The sequence below is a fragment of the Strongylocentrotus purpuratus genome, unplaced genomic scaffold (genome assembly GCF_000002235.5).
Source record: "Strongylocentrotus purpuratus isolate Spur 01 unplaced genomic scaffold, Spur_5.0 spur5_scaffold_6, whole genome shotgun sequence".
In the NCBI taxonomy this organism is placed as follows: Eukaryota; Metazoa; Echinodermata; class Echinoidea; order Camarodonta; family Strongylocentrotidae; genus Strongylocentrotus; species Strongylocentrotus purpuratus.
Window position 1 is genome coordinate 6,347,016 of NW_022145612.1, and position 16,828 is coordinate 6,363,843.

General features: G+C 35.8%; 1 protein-coding gene and 1 long non-coding RNA gene across 3 annotated transcripts in view; both read right to left on the bottom strand.

Annotated features, from left to right (window-relative positions):
• Positions 1-922: 922 nt before the first annotated feature.
• LOC105446868 lies at positions 923-7,546 on the bottom strand. Of its 2 annotated transcripts, XR_973887.2 has the most exons (4): positions 6,943-7,546; positions 3,881-4,002; positions 1,381-1,473; positions 923-1,054 (listed from the first exon to the last, which is right to left on the bottom strand). It is a non-coding gene; the product is annotated as an uncharacterized LOC105446868 (long non-coding RNA). The 2 variants fall into 2 exon arrangements; XR_004061836.1 differs by lacking the exon at positions 1,381-1,473 and having other exon boundaries at positions 6,943-7,541.
• Positions 7,547-10,170: 2,624 nt separating this feature from the next.
• The window catches only part of LOC586461, a 28,165-nt gene continuing 21,507 nt past the window's right edge, over positions 10,171-16,828 (bottom strand). The window contains exons 2-4 of the mRNA XM_795300.4: positions 15,665-16,005; positions 14,992-15,094; positions 10,171-13,826 (exon numbers count right to left, since the gene is read on the bottom strand). Of these exons, the coding sequence (XP_800393.1) occupies positions 13,208-13,826; positions 14,992-15,094; positions 15,665-15,962 (1,020 nt within the window). The 5' untranslated portion in view covers positions 15,963-16,005 and the 3' untranslated portion in view covers positions 10,171-13,207. The remainder of the gene's footprint in view (positions 13,827-14,991; positions 15,095-15,664; positions 16,006-16,828) is intronic.

The following is a 16,828-nucleotide window of genomic DNA, read 5'->3' on the forward strand; positions in this document are numbered from 1 at the left end:
CTTCGTAGAGGTCCATAATAAGGAAAGGAACAAGAGAAACAAGGAAAGAAAGGTCGGTTGCAGTCTGAGCATGAGCAGATAAAGGTCTTTGCAGAACAAATTGTGAAATACACTGAGACGGAATACTGGATACGTGCTCATGAAAGTTATGTAATCATTATTCATTTATGCACAAGCAGAGCACTCCATAATACACAAGTGGAAGTATTCTTTATAAAGGGGAAACAAAGGCTAAGTATCGAAAATAATATCGCTAGTGATATTCGTTTGTCTCGCAATGTGGTCAATAATATCGCTAGTGATATTCGTTGGTCTACCACATTGCGAGACAAACGAATATCACTAGCGATATTATTTTCGATACTACATCCGCAATGAGTAATATATTTAGCATGAAATGCTAAGTACAGTATGTAGCATCTCCATCGCTGTAGGAGTGATGATTTCAAAATGTACAAGGTGGGACCTCTTCATGTTTTGAAGTTCTGTGGATATTCGGGGTCATTGCAGCCATGTGCTAACCGTGAACTGGTCTATTCAACAGACATGAGCATAACACACAATATGGAATGAACATTATATATGTACAACTATAATACACAATATTACAAACATATTATATGCACCTGTACTATAAGAACCTATCAAATCCCCCTCCCCTCTCTACCCGATTGTAAGATGCACTATAAGGACTGTACCCCCCCCCCCGCCCTCCCAACCCTTCTCGGTTTATACCAAAAGTTTATATATCAAAACCATATAATTATTCATTAATGAAGGCCATTTTTTAAATAAATCAAGTGTGTCGAGTCTACTTAAGTTGATTTGTATTAGTCATTATTCATGCTTACTATGATACTCTTTCGAACTGATATATAAAAAAGAAAAGGGTGACAATTTTCCCCTTTTTTAAAACCAAAACTTAAAAGCTTTTCATTAAACATAATCTGACCATTTTTACCTGTACTAATGGTAGCTGGCTCCGTAAAGAGGGATGTTGTAGCATTCGATACCAAAGTAGTAATAATATCTGTGATGGTTGTTGAAGGCTCATCTGTGATAGTTGATATAATTGATATAACACTCACACATAAAAACAATGAAAACGAAGTGTATTGTAAATCTTTGAAACTGGGTATAACAGTGAAGTCAATTTTTTTGCGCATATTTATATATCAAAACCATATATTCATTAATGAAGACCATTTTTTTAATAAATCAAGTGTGTCGAGTCTACATAAGTTGATTTGTATAAGTCATTATTCATACTTACTATGATACTCTTTCGAACTGATATACACAAAAAGAAAGGCTGACAATTTCCCCCTTTTTTACCAAAACTTAAAAACTTCTCATTAAACATAATCTGACCATTTTTACCTCTGCTACTGGTAGTTGGCTCCGTAAAGAGGGATGTTGTAATATTCGATACCAAAGTAGTAATACTATCTGTGATGGTTGTTGAAGGCTCATCTGTGATAGTTGATATAATTGATATAACGCTCACACATAGAAACAATAAAAACGAAGTGTATTGTAAATCTTTGAAACTGGGTATAGCAGTGAAGACAATTTTCTTGCGCATGGATATATATGTATATATCATATTTATGTAAACAAGTTATAGAAGCAAACAAAACCTTACGGAATTCATTAATAATATTGGTTCGATATCATGATATTAAGATACCTGTTACCGAGATGACCGCGATATGAGTTATTTATATTATATTATACCAAAGAGTATTGAAATTGCCCGTGAGTTGATATCTTAAAATTCTTTAGGATCATGTTAAAAACAGAATACAAAGTACAGAATAAAATTCAAATTTATCAACGACAACGTACACGTAAAGCACACTCGAAATTAAATAATTGTAGTACAGGTCTGAGGAATAAGAATTTCATCTTCAATATTGCTGGATCCAACTCTATACACAGTTACAAATGTTTGATCTAACATATAAGAAGTGTTGTCACTTTATAATTTAGCAATGATCAGTCCTCACAGTGTATGTGCATACCAATAAAGTTTCTTCTTCGAAATAAAAATACAAACTCATAACGTAACATCATGCTAAGTAGATACTACATTTTTCATAATAATTGATATAGGGCTTACACATAAAAACAATAAAAACGGAGTGTATTGAAGATCTTTCAAACTGGGTATAACAGTGAAGACAATTTTCTAGCGCATGGATAGATTTATCATATTCGTGTAAATAAGTTATAGAAACAAACAAAACTTTACGAAATTCATGAAAAATATTGGTTTAATATTTTGATGTATTGACCCTTTTTCACACTCTCTCTTCAAATCTGCCCTAATTAGGCATATTCGATATTTTATTGGACCTAAGATGTGTTTTTGATACCAAGCATGGTGTTGTGTTTAGGAATAGCCCTGCCGGTTATTATGAATAATTTACATGTTTCAGAGTGAGCATTGGTTGCATTACATGTCATCCAGTTCATTATTATACCAGAATTACGCATTCGTATTATGATGATTAGTGAGAACAATAAAAAAGAAAGAAAATTTTTTTCCATCGGGACAAGTTTATTCCTTTCGGATTTAGTTCAACCGCATTATTTATATATTTTTTTCGAATTACTTTTGCTCATAGACTATCTCTGTAAGTTGCTTTTAGTTCCTATTTAAGAAGTGAAACCCACTTTTACCTATAGTGCTAAAGTAAGTGTCTTTTCTACCAAGTTTGTTATTATCTAGATTGTGACTAAACTTTTTTTTCACCGAGAGGTTTATAGAATACAAGCCTTGCTTTAAATAGATCCCCTCCACTTATGTTTCCATTATTTTGTGTAGACTATTTAAATTCATTTAATATTGTTTATTACCATTGTAATGAGTATGTAATGTTAATGTTTGTGTTTTACATTGATACGTTTTTTTAGAATTATGTTATGTATTTGTTTAAAGACAGGTATGTGGAAGTTAATAAAACTGGTAATAAAACCAAATAATATGTGCCCCTTTCCAATTTTCTGCCTAAAAGGCACCTGAGATAATGTGCCATCTATTCTTTCTTCTCATCAGTTTTTAAAAAATTGTGTCCCCCATTCTCAAATTCTGGATCCCCCTGATTGCTATGACAACAAAACCGGTATGGTATCACAACTCGTCATTTTGGTAAAATCATGTTAGTCGGAGCTCGGAACCTCGGGAAATTATCTAGGCCTAAACATGTGACACCGTCAAGCTCGGGTTATATGAGATTCCCTTGCGCAACATTATGTTAGCTAAAGTGGAATGTAGACTGTCACAAAGATTGCACAAAGATACATACATATTTTCATGCATGCCGTTTAGTTTAAATTCTTGGTTACTGATAAGTAGGAAAAAAAGAACATTAACAAGAAGAATCATATATTCTAATTTAGATGGTTATGTGTCATATTAGGGAAAGTGTTACGAGCTCGTGTGCACTGAGCAGTATAATAAATCAATTAAAGAAAACAAAATTCGCGTTGTCGGCTTGTCGGAGAGGGACAAAGTTACAACTGCCCGTCCCCGGCCTAATGTTGTGTTGTTGCTTAATTTGTATTCCATATCATTCAAAGAATATGCACTTTTCATTAGTTGTGATTTTTAATTGATATTCATTGAAGAAAAAAAATGAACCTATTAACCTAACTTAGCTGAAACAGAAAGTGAAACTGCATCTGAATGTTATGGTATCTCTTTAAACTATAATGAAACTAACAAATAAAATGTACTTTACTAAAATATAAGTTGAAATTGATTCTGAATTCTTCATTATAATCATGAATACTATCGTGACACTCATTATTAATTGATTACACTTTTTTTGTAAATTTAATAGTAAAAATAATTCACTTCTTTCTCTTGACATACCTGTCGTAGATTCTAAACACCAAGATGGTTGGGTTACACTGAATACGGGAAAACCTATGGAGCAGTTATACGTCCCGTTTGAATTCATACAAGGCTCCATGTTTGGACCAATGCTGTTTAATCTGCGGACGAAAATGAGACACATGAATGGTAATAACAATTGACGGGTAAACTGAAAAATATTGGAATACATCATGACATTACGAGCAATGCTTCAAAACATAGATTAAAATCACGCGGACCTTTCCTCCCTTTCTTCCTTTGTTTAGGGGGAGGGGGGAGAGATCTGTACAATGGTAAATGTTAGATAAATCAATTGTAGATTAAGTAAATTTTTCAAGTATTAAAGTGTATACAAATACCACGAAACAAACGGTATGCATTACATGAGGTCATAGAGTTAACACCGGAGTTCCCAACAACTAAAATATTCAAACTCTTACCAAGTTTTGTACAATTCAAATTGATTTGTCCCGATTTCTGTTTCTCGAGAATGTGACATAATAAAGCTCACATCTATATAAAAGTATTCAACGAAGTTCCTAATCCAACCAGTACACCTTTCATTCTTGAGTTACCATCAAATTTACAAGGGGCATGAATTATTTTGTTGTTAAAATTTGTACCTATGTCTGAGCTAGTTCATTTCCTGTTATATATCCCGGTTGGTTGTGAACGTTTTAGAATATCATCTCTATATTAAAAGAAATTGCAGGTTAAAGGTAAAGACCAGTTATGGTCATGCGATTGCATTGTGAAAGAAACGTTGTGGAATCGATCAGAAAAGGTTGATCATCTAGCATCTAGCATCTGCAAGGTTCTGGAATCATCAAAATGATAAGAAATTTGGCCCATTCTTCGTAAAGTTACAAGCACTATACACAGAAAGATGTATATGGGACTACCCTATATCTCTCACAGACCATGAGAGAAACAAATTTACAAAATATATGAATTAGTAGGTGGTTTCCCGGCAAATTTGTTATCATCATGTATTAGTCAAAACATATTCTTTCACATGATTGGTAATGAGAGCTTCCATTTCATTTTTTGAAATTGGGGCGTTTCCAATACTGGTCTTTACCTTTAAAGCAGAAAAGGAAATGAAAAACAAAGATGAGAGGAAGTTTTAGTTTTGTAGTAAATCTGGGAAATACCCTTACTTACAGTATAATGCCATTGGGTTTGAGCAAGAAAACCCATGGTAATGTCAATGGAATGTTTTTTATTGCACAATATTGATTATTTTTACGCGAGTGAGAGATTGATATTACGTGATACCTACAGATCAACTAATCGTGCGTTATACCTTTCTTTAATTTTTGTTATTGCATATCTGTCTTAGCAACACACACTATAGATTATGATCATAAGGTAGATTCAACGTTCGGACCTTTATTCGCCCGCAGAAATATGCAAACATACTATGTTTCCAAGTTTTATAACTTCAATATCACAGAATCGATATTGTTACGGAATGGATATAATAATGAAGAATATATATAGAATGCACATAATTATGCGAGGAGAAAGAAGGTCAAATTCCAATGGCATTTTCCCTTGTGTCATTTAAAAAGAGAAAGAAAAAAATTATATTCGAGAACGAAAAAATACTCTCTCAAGTTTATCACCTCATCCTGTCCCTGCTCCATTCAACATTTTATGCAGGTGTATTTTAAAGCCTTTATACAACGTTGGTAATTAAGTCCTCAAAGACAATCTAGTATTAGACTTTTTTTATTTCGTGAAAGGTTACGTACTTTTAAAAGTACACCAACACACAAGTGGAATAATAACAGGATGTGAAACCTGCAACATTATTTGAATTACTGCAATATCTAGCCACGTTGTAGAATTAATTGCGCCTTTCACTCACATTTATACAATTCTGTCATGTTCTGTATACACATTGGCTTTTAGAGAAGTACAGCCCAATTTAATTGCCCTTGCTTAAACATAAACAGAATTGCTTTCAGTAGCCCTTTTTCATTTCGCCAACAAACAATGATCTTAAAGGACAGTTGTAATATAAAATGGACAGGAGTTTCTAAATTCACTTAGCTTCCTTTACAATTGTATTGTTTCATATTTTGTGTGAAAAAAGGTATAACTAACTGACTTGTCATGCCTTCATGGAAAGGAAAATGTCAAAACTTGTATTCAAGAAGCTTTCCCCTGAAGTACTAGACTAAAGTTTTCTTACATAATTTACTATGATAATGGTAATATAAGAATAAAGTGTGTATCTTCTCAGAACTGTATTGATCAATCTAAATAGCCATATAGTTTGATCGATAAAGTTCTGAGAAGATATAATCTCTATCTATCCAGAATAAATCATAAAGTGACAATTATTGATGAAAAGGTGAGAACGATTATTCCAAGGGTATGGGCAATGGTGTATTAGCAGATGAATATAACGTAGCTCGTAACACGGTCATAGCACAGACTCGATAATGACTAAAAACCGACCAATTATTGTCCATTCGTAATAACTTTTCGTTTGTTTTGTTTGTTAGATTGTTTATAGGTCTGATGTCGGTTTGGTGTCCTCTCTTTTCTGTGAATGGAGTATCAACTTCAAGATTAACACTGAGACACGAACAAAGGATGGTTTATTATGACCGATTTCCTCCACTTGAGGATACCATTTTGCACAACCACACGCAAAAATGCTACATTTACGTTCCCATAATGATTGTGTTTGTTTGCTTCCCTATCACGTCACTTTCTTCGTCATGTTAGTATCATATCATTATTTTCCAAAAACCTCATTTGAGTTTAAAAAAGATTTTCAAACTATTCCATAATTTCAGGGATTAGGTCTAACATGTCATCATAGGCAAGTATGGAAACCGACAAACACATTATGGGAAAGTAAATGTTGATGTGAGCCTACAAATCATGCTCATGGCCGTGTGAATCATCGACAATAGAGGCATCTGTTTCGGAGGGTTCGTTTTCATATTACAGAAGATCCCGTGTATACTATAGATAGTAATAATGAGAACCAAATGATACACATATAGCTACTAGATGTTCGGAGAATCTCCAATACTTACATGTCACTCGTACATAAGCATTCACTATGGGCAAATCATCATAGCATCCATGAAGCTTGGTATTTCTCACGTGAATTCAGGCACTGTTGTTTACAACACAGTCAGGCGTTTACTTCCTCATAGATCGATTACTAATTCTCGTGAGTGATTAACTCCTGTGCATTTATCCCTTGAATGTTCAGCCAATGTTTTTGATGCTGCTCCTGTTATATTTAATCAAGATTTCGTCTAGAAATGCAAATTGACAGAGCGCTACAAGAACAAACAGAGCTTCGCTCTTTGCCCATGCATCGCATCGGGGATAGCACGAGCCACATGCACTACTAGCTAAGCGGAGCTAACTGAAGGCCAAAGTCCGACTAGAAGGTTTTGCCTGCCACTACCACGCAACAAACTAGTTACAAAGCACACCTCGTTTATTCGAAAGATTTTATCATAATACAAAACATTTCAGAGGTGTTTTTTAACAAGTTTATTATTGATTTGCCGGACTGTCCTGGTTATTTTTATTATGTTGATAAAACAATCATGTATATAACACTATACCCGCGTACCTGTACGATGCATGCAGACCGAGGGTTAGAGAACTGCGGGTTCATCTCGGTTCATCTCGGGTTAAGCGGAAACACCCTTTACTTCCAAGGCCGGGAAGAAAAGGGGATTTCCCTTCTCCCTCTCAGGGGCGGCGTCTTCTAAAGTGCATGGGTAGGGGATTGGGGGTGGGGGTGAATAGGCACATTTGGGGAAAGGGTCACCTATAAAAGGTAAAATCAACGGAAATTTGACACATTGGTAGATACTTCAACATTCAAGTATAGAATCATCTTCTTTCCCGAAGATCTTACCTTGCTATACACATGAGAGTGGAGAAGACTGTGACGTCATTAAGAAAAACAATATTTTTAGAATTTCTCAATCTTTTCTTCATTTTCCGAAAGAGCATAAAAAATAATGTCTGAATGTTGAAAACTAATTGAAGATATTAAGTATTGGCTGAGATATGATCATCTGAATAAAATATGGCATATATCTTAGTCAGGTGGTCATATCTCGGCCAATACTTAACATCTCCAATTAGTTTTCAACATTCGGACATTATTTTTTAGGCTCTTTCGGAAAATGAAGAAAATATTGAGAAATTCTAAAAATGGATTGTTATGATGTCACAGCTTCGGTAAGACTTTCGGTTATGTTGGAGTGTTGATGCAAGCACAATGTTTTTCAGAATTTGAAAAAGGACTTTCAGGGATTTTAAGTTGTGTGTTCGGCTTTTTGTTTAAAGCGGGAATAGGTCCGACATGTTATTTTTCAGGAAGTTCTAGCTCCGCTTTCATGTCAAGAAACGACAGTCAGAGCTCAGAGAACGTAGAGTGGGCGACTTACTGCTGACAGACAAAAATGCCCTACCTTACATATTTTTAGTTGAGCAAGAAAAAGACAATATTGGTATCATTTTCGGTATTTCACCTATGACATGGCTTTGATGATCGATGCCAATCGCCTGTTCAAGATATTATGATCGTCATGAATGATATCTCTGTCTTATTCTGTATAATGAAATACTCTAATTCTTCCTGAGTGCCAAGTACTAAGTGGGGGGGGGGGGGGACCTTAGCTCATACAGGGCCTTCCTTGTGAAATGCTCTCCCTCGAGAGATTCGAAATAGCAGATCGGTTGAAGTATTTCAAATTAATTCGGAGTATAGTTATTATTGTTTTATCATTTTTGTTTGTTCTATCTTAAATATGTTCTCTTGTTTATAATGCAGATACTGTTATTTGATCTCTTCTTTTTTCTTATGGGGGGGGGGGGTATTTTTGTTTCACAGGTGCGCCTTGAGCACTTGATTTCAAGTGAATTCGGCGCCTTACAAATCTCAGATATTACTATTAAAACACCAAACAACACAACTGCAATAACCCGAATAGTTAAGAATCGGTTGGTTTTCAATCGGATCGGAGACGGTAATGGGGCGTCACTTCTGTGCAATCTCAAGTCTATCTGAGGTTTAATAACTGTTTTACTTATTTCGTTGTTAACCGTTAAGGATATTTAAGAAGAAGAAGAAAAAAAGAATAAACACCAATCAATTGGAAAAAGTGTCAAGATGTTTAAAACAACAATTATCCATTGACAAACACATGGCAAACATTTTAAACAAAACCCTTTAATTCTAGAAGGACCCTGTGATCAATACTAAGTGGGGGGGGGGGACCTTTACTCGGAAGGACCCTCCCTCATCCCCACCCAACCATCACCCCCTTCCCTCTTTTTCTACTCATCAGACATATCGCAGTACTTAAAATTAGGTCTGGAGCATGAGAGAAAAAGAGAAACAGTTGGCTCTGTGGTGAGCTCCAATATGATACTGGTGAAAACAAATCTGAGAGGGCGCTAGACATTGTCATTCGATTGCAATCAGTTCTCTTTTTTATGTGTAAAAGAAGGAAAGTCAGACGAACAGGTTGATGAGAGAGTCAACAAAAATTATAAGTAATATCTTAAACTTGCATATTTTTATAGATCTATGTGAATCCCATATTGATGAAGTGGTTAGTCTTTTTTGACATAATTGGAACAACTTTCCGAATTGTTGTTCACCAAAAAAATATAGTTTTTATTCTTTAACGATTTTGAAATAAAATCGTGTTATTTTTTGCATACTGCCAAACTATTAAACGTAAAAGTGGCTAAATATATAGTGTCATCTTGTTATGATAGATATATTGTTTCATTTTAAAATCAATATTTAGTCTCTTATGAATGATGTATTACCGTAATGTATTCAGTTAAATTAGATTTCCCAAAAAGTAGAAAAAAAAATGGAAAGCTGAAATAATGGAAAACTTCCCACAAAAAGAGAAACAGATAGATGAAGAGGAATAAAGAATGAGAGAGAGAGAGAGAGAGAGAGAGAGAGAGAGAGAGAAAAAGAGAGAGAGCGAAAGAGAGTGAGTGAGTGAGAGAGAGAGAGAGAGAGAGAGAAAGAGATAAAGCGATAAAGCGAAAGAAAGAGAAGAAAAGAAGATATGAAATAAAGATTATTTGAAAACGGATAGTGAACAAAAGACCAAGAGACACAAATCGTAAAATAAATGGAAAAGGGAATGTTTTGAATAAATGGTAATTATGATATCATATTCTTAATATATTGATGTAATGAATGTACTGATAATTCCAAACACAAGATAGCAAAGGAAACAAATAAAGACTCAAATGCCATGATATTGGTTTAAAGTTGATTATTTTCGTCTCTAACCGAATGAAAATCAGCATAATAATCATAATTCATAAAGGCACGTCATTTTTTAACTTTAATTACAAAGCTGAAAAATATTTCTCTCGGCCGTTCTTATAAAAGGATAACTCTTTTCAAAGATAGATAATTATCTATTTGTAATAAATAGTGACAAAATATTTACAAGCAAAACAACGCTTTACAGATGATAACAATTGAGCAAATGCCTGATCCGTCAAAGGTAGATACGTTATGAATGATACTGCCTTAAGTCGTAACAGCTTTGATCAAACACTAAAGCAGGTTTGACTCCATGTTGTATTCTCTTCCTTGCGATAAAGACAGTGGTTTTACAAACGTTCATATATAAAAATTGAAAAACAGATATGTGGCTGTCTACAAATTGAATTTGTTCCGTAAGTAAATATGTGTTAAACGGGTAAATATTTATTTTTGATACCTTTAAGACAGTACTGGAGACATACCTTTTCTCGAAAAAGTGTTGTATTGATGTAAACTGATTTCATTTAATTGCAATGCGCATAGAATTATAATCAGTATGCGCTGTCCAAATGTAACGCGGGTATTTTAATTATCATAACCCGGTATAGGATGAGAACATAATTGTGAGCGCCTGTAAAATCGAGTTTGGCTGTAATGCTCCTCGGAAGCGTATACTAGTGAATTAATTCATTGTCAGCAGTTATAATACACGGTATAGCGCCTTGATTAATTATTTGAGTTGCAAGCTTTTATCATCAAATGTATCTTCTTCGTCCATTGTGAGTTTCCATTGACGCGTTCAAAAATACAAGGTTTCTTAAAAACAATACGCTACAATGCAATGAGGCGATACACCTACGGTATTATGCCTAATAGAATCGAAACTTATTTCAGAAAATTATCTGTAGGTGAGCAACAATTGCCAGGTGAATGCCCGATTTTTTGAACTACCACCTGATTTACATATTACGTGAAATGCTACAAATACCCTATGAGGGATGCCCGTTGCACCCGAGGCGTCACAAATGACGTAAGACTGCGCCATCGGCTAGTGATCTTTGACGCACAATATGAGTGTGCCGTCATTAAAGAAAACGGTGGTATTATAAATGAAGAGTGAAACCATTGCGTTGAATTACTGACGTATGCATTAACTGACCTCGCAAGAGTGATTGGCGCATGTTTTAACGCAGTATAAATGACGCAATGTGCAACGGTTATAAGACACTAATGGACGAGGTAAGTTAAGTGTTGATGCGACATTAAATTGTGCTCCTGCGACATTTGCTCCGGGATTCATTTGGTAAAAAAACACGTTTAGGGTTTACAGATGCAATTGGTTTTTAAATTAGGTTTAGTTTTAGTGTTGGGGTTAGATACAGGGTTAGAGTTAAGGGGTCATTTTCTCGAAACCGCCATAAGTTTAAGTTCGGGGACATCCCTGATATAACACACGTTCCAATGGGATGTCTAAGAAGTTAGACTTAAGACGGTTTCAAGGAACGGCCCCAAGGTGTACAAGTAAAACATTTCCTTTGTGTCAAGAAATCGAAGCAATTGTCGCCGGTGCACAAGTCCATCCCTTGCAAGGTGATATAAAGGTATTACTCATCACGGATATGTCGTCTTTGGTTTCGTATGACATGGGTGCAATTGTTCCAAACAGATAAGGCAATACAGTGAAAAGGGTGTGTTGTACGAAAATTGACGCGGGCTTTCAATTTCTGCATCCAATTTTACTTGTGAATTGTAGCATTTGCAGGCACAGTAACTCCGTGTTTAAAAAAAGGTGTATAATATATCACAGCAGTGATGATGTACAGGCAGAGCACGAACAACACAGTGAGTGACATACGGTACCGCGGTTCCTCAAAGTCGGACCTTCTAAGCTGTTCGAGGCTATATTTTGATCGTGAATAACTGAGATTTCCTACCAATTTCATAATCCTACATTTCCCACTTTGTATATTCATCAACAATCCTCTTTGATATGCCTACCTGCTCAACGCACGCTTTTTAAAAGAGAAGGTTGAGTTCTGGGAAAGGTGAAACATAATTCGTGATATTTTTCTTTCTTTTTATGTTAGTTTAGAAGGATATCACAGGAAGAATGTCCATTAAAAAGGATGGCTCTTCAAATACCATCATTTTCGAAATATGACAAGACAGCTAAAGGTTATGAACCACAATTTCATGCCGCATCTTAATGTAATCGCGTATGCACTTTTCTTTGTATACAGTGCATGTGACTCTTAGCAAGAATGGGCCAATTTCTTATAACTTCATGATTCCAAAACCACACAGTATTACCAATACTTATGTACTGTATGATCAAACTTTCCAATCGCTTCCACCTGATTTCTTTCACATTACAATTATTGAATGACCAGAACTCAACTTTATCTTAAATGACCAATAGTCATAACAATAGCTAACAGTGTGAATCATTTGAGTCCGTCACAGTTAAGCTACACATAGCTAGAAAATAAATAAATAGGCTTACATGTATTTGAAATGTGTAAAATATTGCATTCATTTCAAATTAGTTCTTTATGATATTTGTACTTTATCAATAAATAATGTTGATCTTGACATTATTCTTGTTTTCCAATGATTTATTGCAGTCTCACCGAGCACATTGAGGCATCCCACACTATCTTTAAGACCTGATTACGACCGAATTTTGTAAGACATTAAATAGAATTAAAACTTCAAAATGTGATTATAATTTTTTGGGGTGGTTTTGTTCCGGCTGAGGTCCCGCTTCGTGATATGAATAAAACACTGGAATTAAGGGATATTATATCATTCCCCTTTGCGAAATCGGCCGATCAGGTGCGACCGTAAATAGGTGTCACGACTACCGATTTATTGGACAATTCAAAACCTCTCTAAGAAAAAGAAGTAATCTATATCTTTAAATGTAATATTCAATCCAATTGATATTTTTCTACTTCAAAATACAGTCGTAAACAGTTTGTAATGTGTAAAGTAGCCTTCACGAGAGCAGTCAATATACTTCGTCATGCTTCTGAACTTGATATTGAATCGCTATCGAATAAAGGTGTTGATGAATCTGGTCTCTTATTGGATCTTTTGCTCGATGGAGTCTCCATCACACTCTGTGCAGGATACATCCTCGATGGAAGTGTCTCTAACTTGGTGGGTAGCTTGCCATTTGGTACGTTCACATCGTTCTCATTCAACGTCGTTAATCGATCGGGATGCCTTACATCAGAATTATCACTGTCTGCCGATAAACGGTTAGCGTCGATATCGTCTGCCGCTGTTCGCGATTTATCTTTCCATCGATCGCGGAAAATGGATGCTTGGTGTTCGACGAGTGGAGCTGTGGAGTCATGCCGACTGACCGGTCTTGTGACTTTTTTCGGTGACCCGATGCCTACAACAGCAGATTTAACTTTTCTCAACACAGGAAAGTTTCTGACAACGAATGGTGAGTCAGTACCTGATATAGCGTCTCGTGTTGTTGGTATTTCATTGTTCGGATGGGAAGGTTCGTCGATCTGCAAAAGAGGGAACGCGTTCTTGCTGTCCGGTTGGTGGTTAGTCGCGGGAACGTCGTAGGGGACTCGGTCAGCCTCGCATCCGTCAGGTCCACGCCGTTGGACATCATATTGTCTGGAGAGAGAGAGAGAGAGAGAGAGAGGGGGGATGTGGAAAGAAAAATAAATGTCAAATCTTGGTAAGAAAAAAACTGGGAGAGACATAAGATAAACCATGACAATGTTGTTCCATTTATGTTAGCTATTATTTGCTATGTAGCTATGTTTTCTAGACGTTGTACAATATTAAAAATCTCATATCTTTTGAACTGGTAACAAACTGCCTTTTTATCATGTATAGTCAAACTTGTACACTTGTCTATAGTGAGGTGAAGTCGATATTATAGCGCATAAGTCCTGTTATCAACCTGTGATTTTCCTGTAGACATTTATTTTAATCGTACAATGTGCTTTCAAAATTTTATTTCATGCAGTTATGATAAGGTGGAAGATATTTTGCTGGTCCTTATTCTCAGTGATGAATGGACCCTATTTCTTTTCTAGTTCTCGAACAATATCAACAAGTGTATAACCACAGCTTTGGAAACACATTATTAGGCAACAAGACAGTGTGGATGATTTAGACCGATTTACAGTATCAAAATCTAACTCATCATTTATAATTCATAACCTATTTCTAAAAGTTTCGCGCACCTGATCAACCAGGAAATCAAACCACATAACAATATAGGCACGTCACAACATCCGTGACCATTAGCTTGAATAGGTTTCTGTTGAACAATGAAAACTGTAGTTCCTTAAAGGTTTACTTAAAAGAAAGCAACTTCTCAAAGCAATTCCTAATCAACATGTATGGGGGCATGTGTGCCATCCCGGGCCAAATGTGAGAACCTTTTTCTTTTTGCTTCTTTCGAATTTGAACTTACAAATATCATTTTTGGACGTGAAGTGCGGTAGTTGAAGTATTTACGTCTTATTCAATACATTGGATGACAAGATCACATTTTCACGAAAGCCTGTCAACATTTTACTCGCCCGATAGAAAGAAAATTTTAAACAGATATTGTGTTCGTTTAACATGCGTCAGCGCCCCTCCCCACTCCTACTTAGTGAAACTGCGCCCATACGCCTATGCCTTTCAGATAGTTACAATAGAACATCGTCAATAGTAATATGAAACATTTCTGTCAATAATCCGTTTTTCGAGCCTTGCATCAGGGAGGCGTTGTCTGAATGTGGACATAGTCTGCTTGATCAAACAATGACTCATTCCTTATTACCGTTTCTTTTTCTTCTTTTTCGTGAAGCAGTACAAAAGACATCCCAGAAAGAGGATGATGATGAAGAGCGTGATGCTTGCACCTATCAGCAGCTTGACGGATCCTGGATGTACACATACAAAGGAAGAAAAAGAGAGAAATGAAAATACAGATATATTAAACGTCTTCAATTACCAATAGGTTGACTACCTTTTAAGATTCTAATGTATTCCTTCTAGTCAGTAGATCACTTATGATTTAAATTTGTGTTTATCGTTTCAAAATGAATAAATCAGCGAACCTTCAACAGGTTCCTCTCCAATCAGTGGACCATTATGTTTGATATCTTATACAAGCTCTCTCGACTTCCATTATTAAAATTTAAAAAATTGTTAAAAGAGGTAAGAGAAAGAGTGACATATTAAATAAGTATAATAATAATAGCTCGCATTTATAATGCGCCTAATACTTTGTTTCTAGGCGCGGAACATATTATTATTATTATTATTAAAAGGTGAATACATGTGACATGATACAGCCCGTTACCACAACCTCACTAATAAACTAAGACCTATAGTGTCCAAGTAAGACCTGTATCCGTGCCCCTCCCCCTCCTCCACTCTACCACCAGGTGCCTTTTCAACAACTACCCGTCACTATGGCACTACCCCACTACACATAGATGTGTTCTTACTCGGGTGCATGCTGGCTGCTACATTCCCTCCTGGTTTCTCTGATGAAGAGATGGTCGCAATGTCACCACCACCACCACCGCCCGTTCTCCACTCTCGTGTCGGCAGCGCTGTCGTCTGCCCTGGTAACAGAGAATCGTTGGCCCACGTTGAGGGCGCCACAGTTGAGTATTCTGCACCCGCGGAACTTGGAAAGACCAAATCGAACGGCGGTGGATCTCGGCCGTCGCAATGACACGGTCTCGGTTGAAGACTCTCTGTCGAGACTCCCCGCCAGCACACCCGACCTCCAGAGTTCATGGTGCACTATGACCCGGCTCCCGCACTGATGGAAATTTGAACACTGCAACAGAACATATAAAGAGATAATAGATAGAGGTGATTGAATCGTGGCGGGAGATGGATAAAGGCTAATGTAAATCATCGGATGGTAGCCTGTTGTTCTTTTGGATGTAATCAAGTCGACTTTATACGAAAAGTATCCATGCTGTGTGGTCAAGCAAAGGGTGTGTATCCAACCATCCTAGTTCTTTAACTTTCGATTTGTTTTCCTCAAAGAAACCTGAACATTCAAGCGCACTTTATCATAAGATCCTCCATAAACACACAAAAAAGAAGAGATAATAAACAAACAAACAAAAAGCATTACTTATTTGACATTGATTTCAGAGAGCTTCAACAATTCGTTCAATATTATACAAAGCACTATTTGTGACCGAAAGTTTTATGTAAAAATAAACAGAAACTATATTAAAGACAATTTTTGTTTACCCAGATTTATTACTGCAAACGATCAATATTTCTTGATGGTAAGTCATTAATTTACATTTGTTTAGGGGTAGATCAAGTTAACCAATATCAACAACCCTTTTTCCGCATCTTGTGTTAGTTTTGAACCTTTCTTTTCACTAAACTTCAATTTTACAGCAATATCAGTGCTAGATTGACTGTTGTGTAATGAAATAAAATAGCGATATTAAGTTACAATCTTTGTTCTACACCGACCTTGATTGCATCTCTTAACAAATCAATATAACAATATGATATAACAATATCCACACAGTGTCATGGAAAAATATTGATCCCTTTTTATAGCTACTATCGCACTAAAACATATAAATATTACTTTAAAACATTTTTTTTACCCATCGGCTTCGACGTCTACT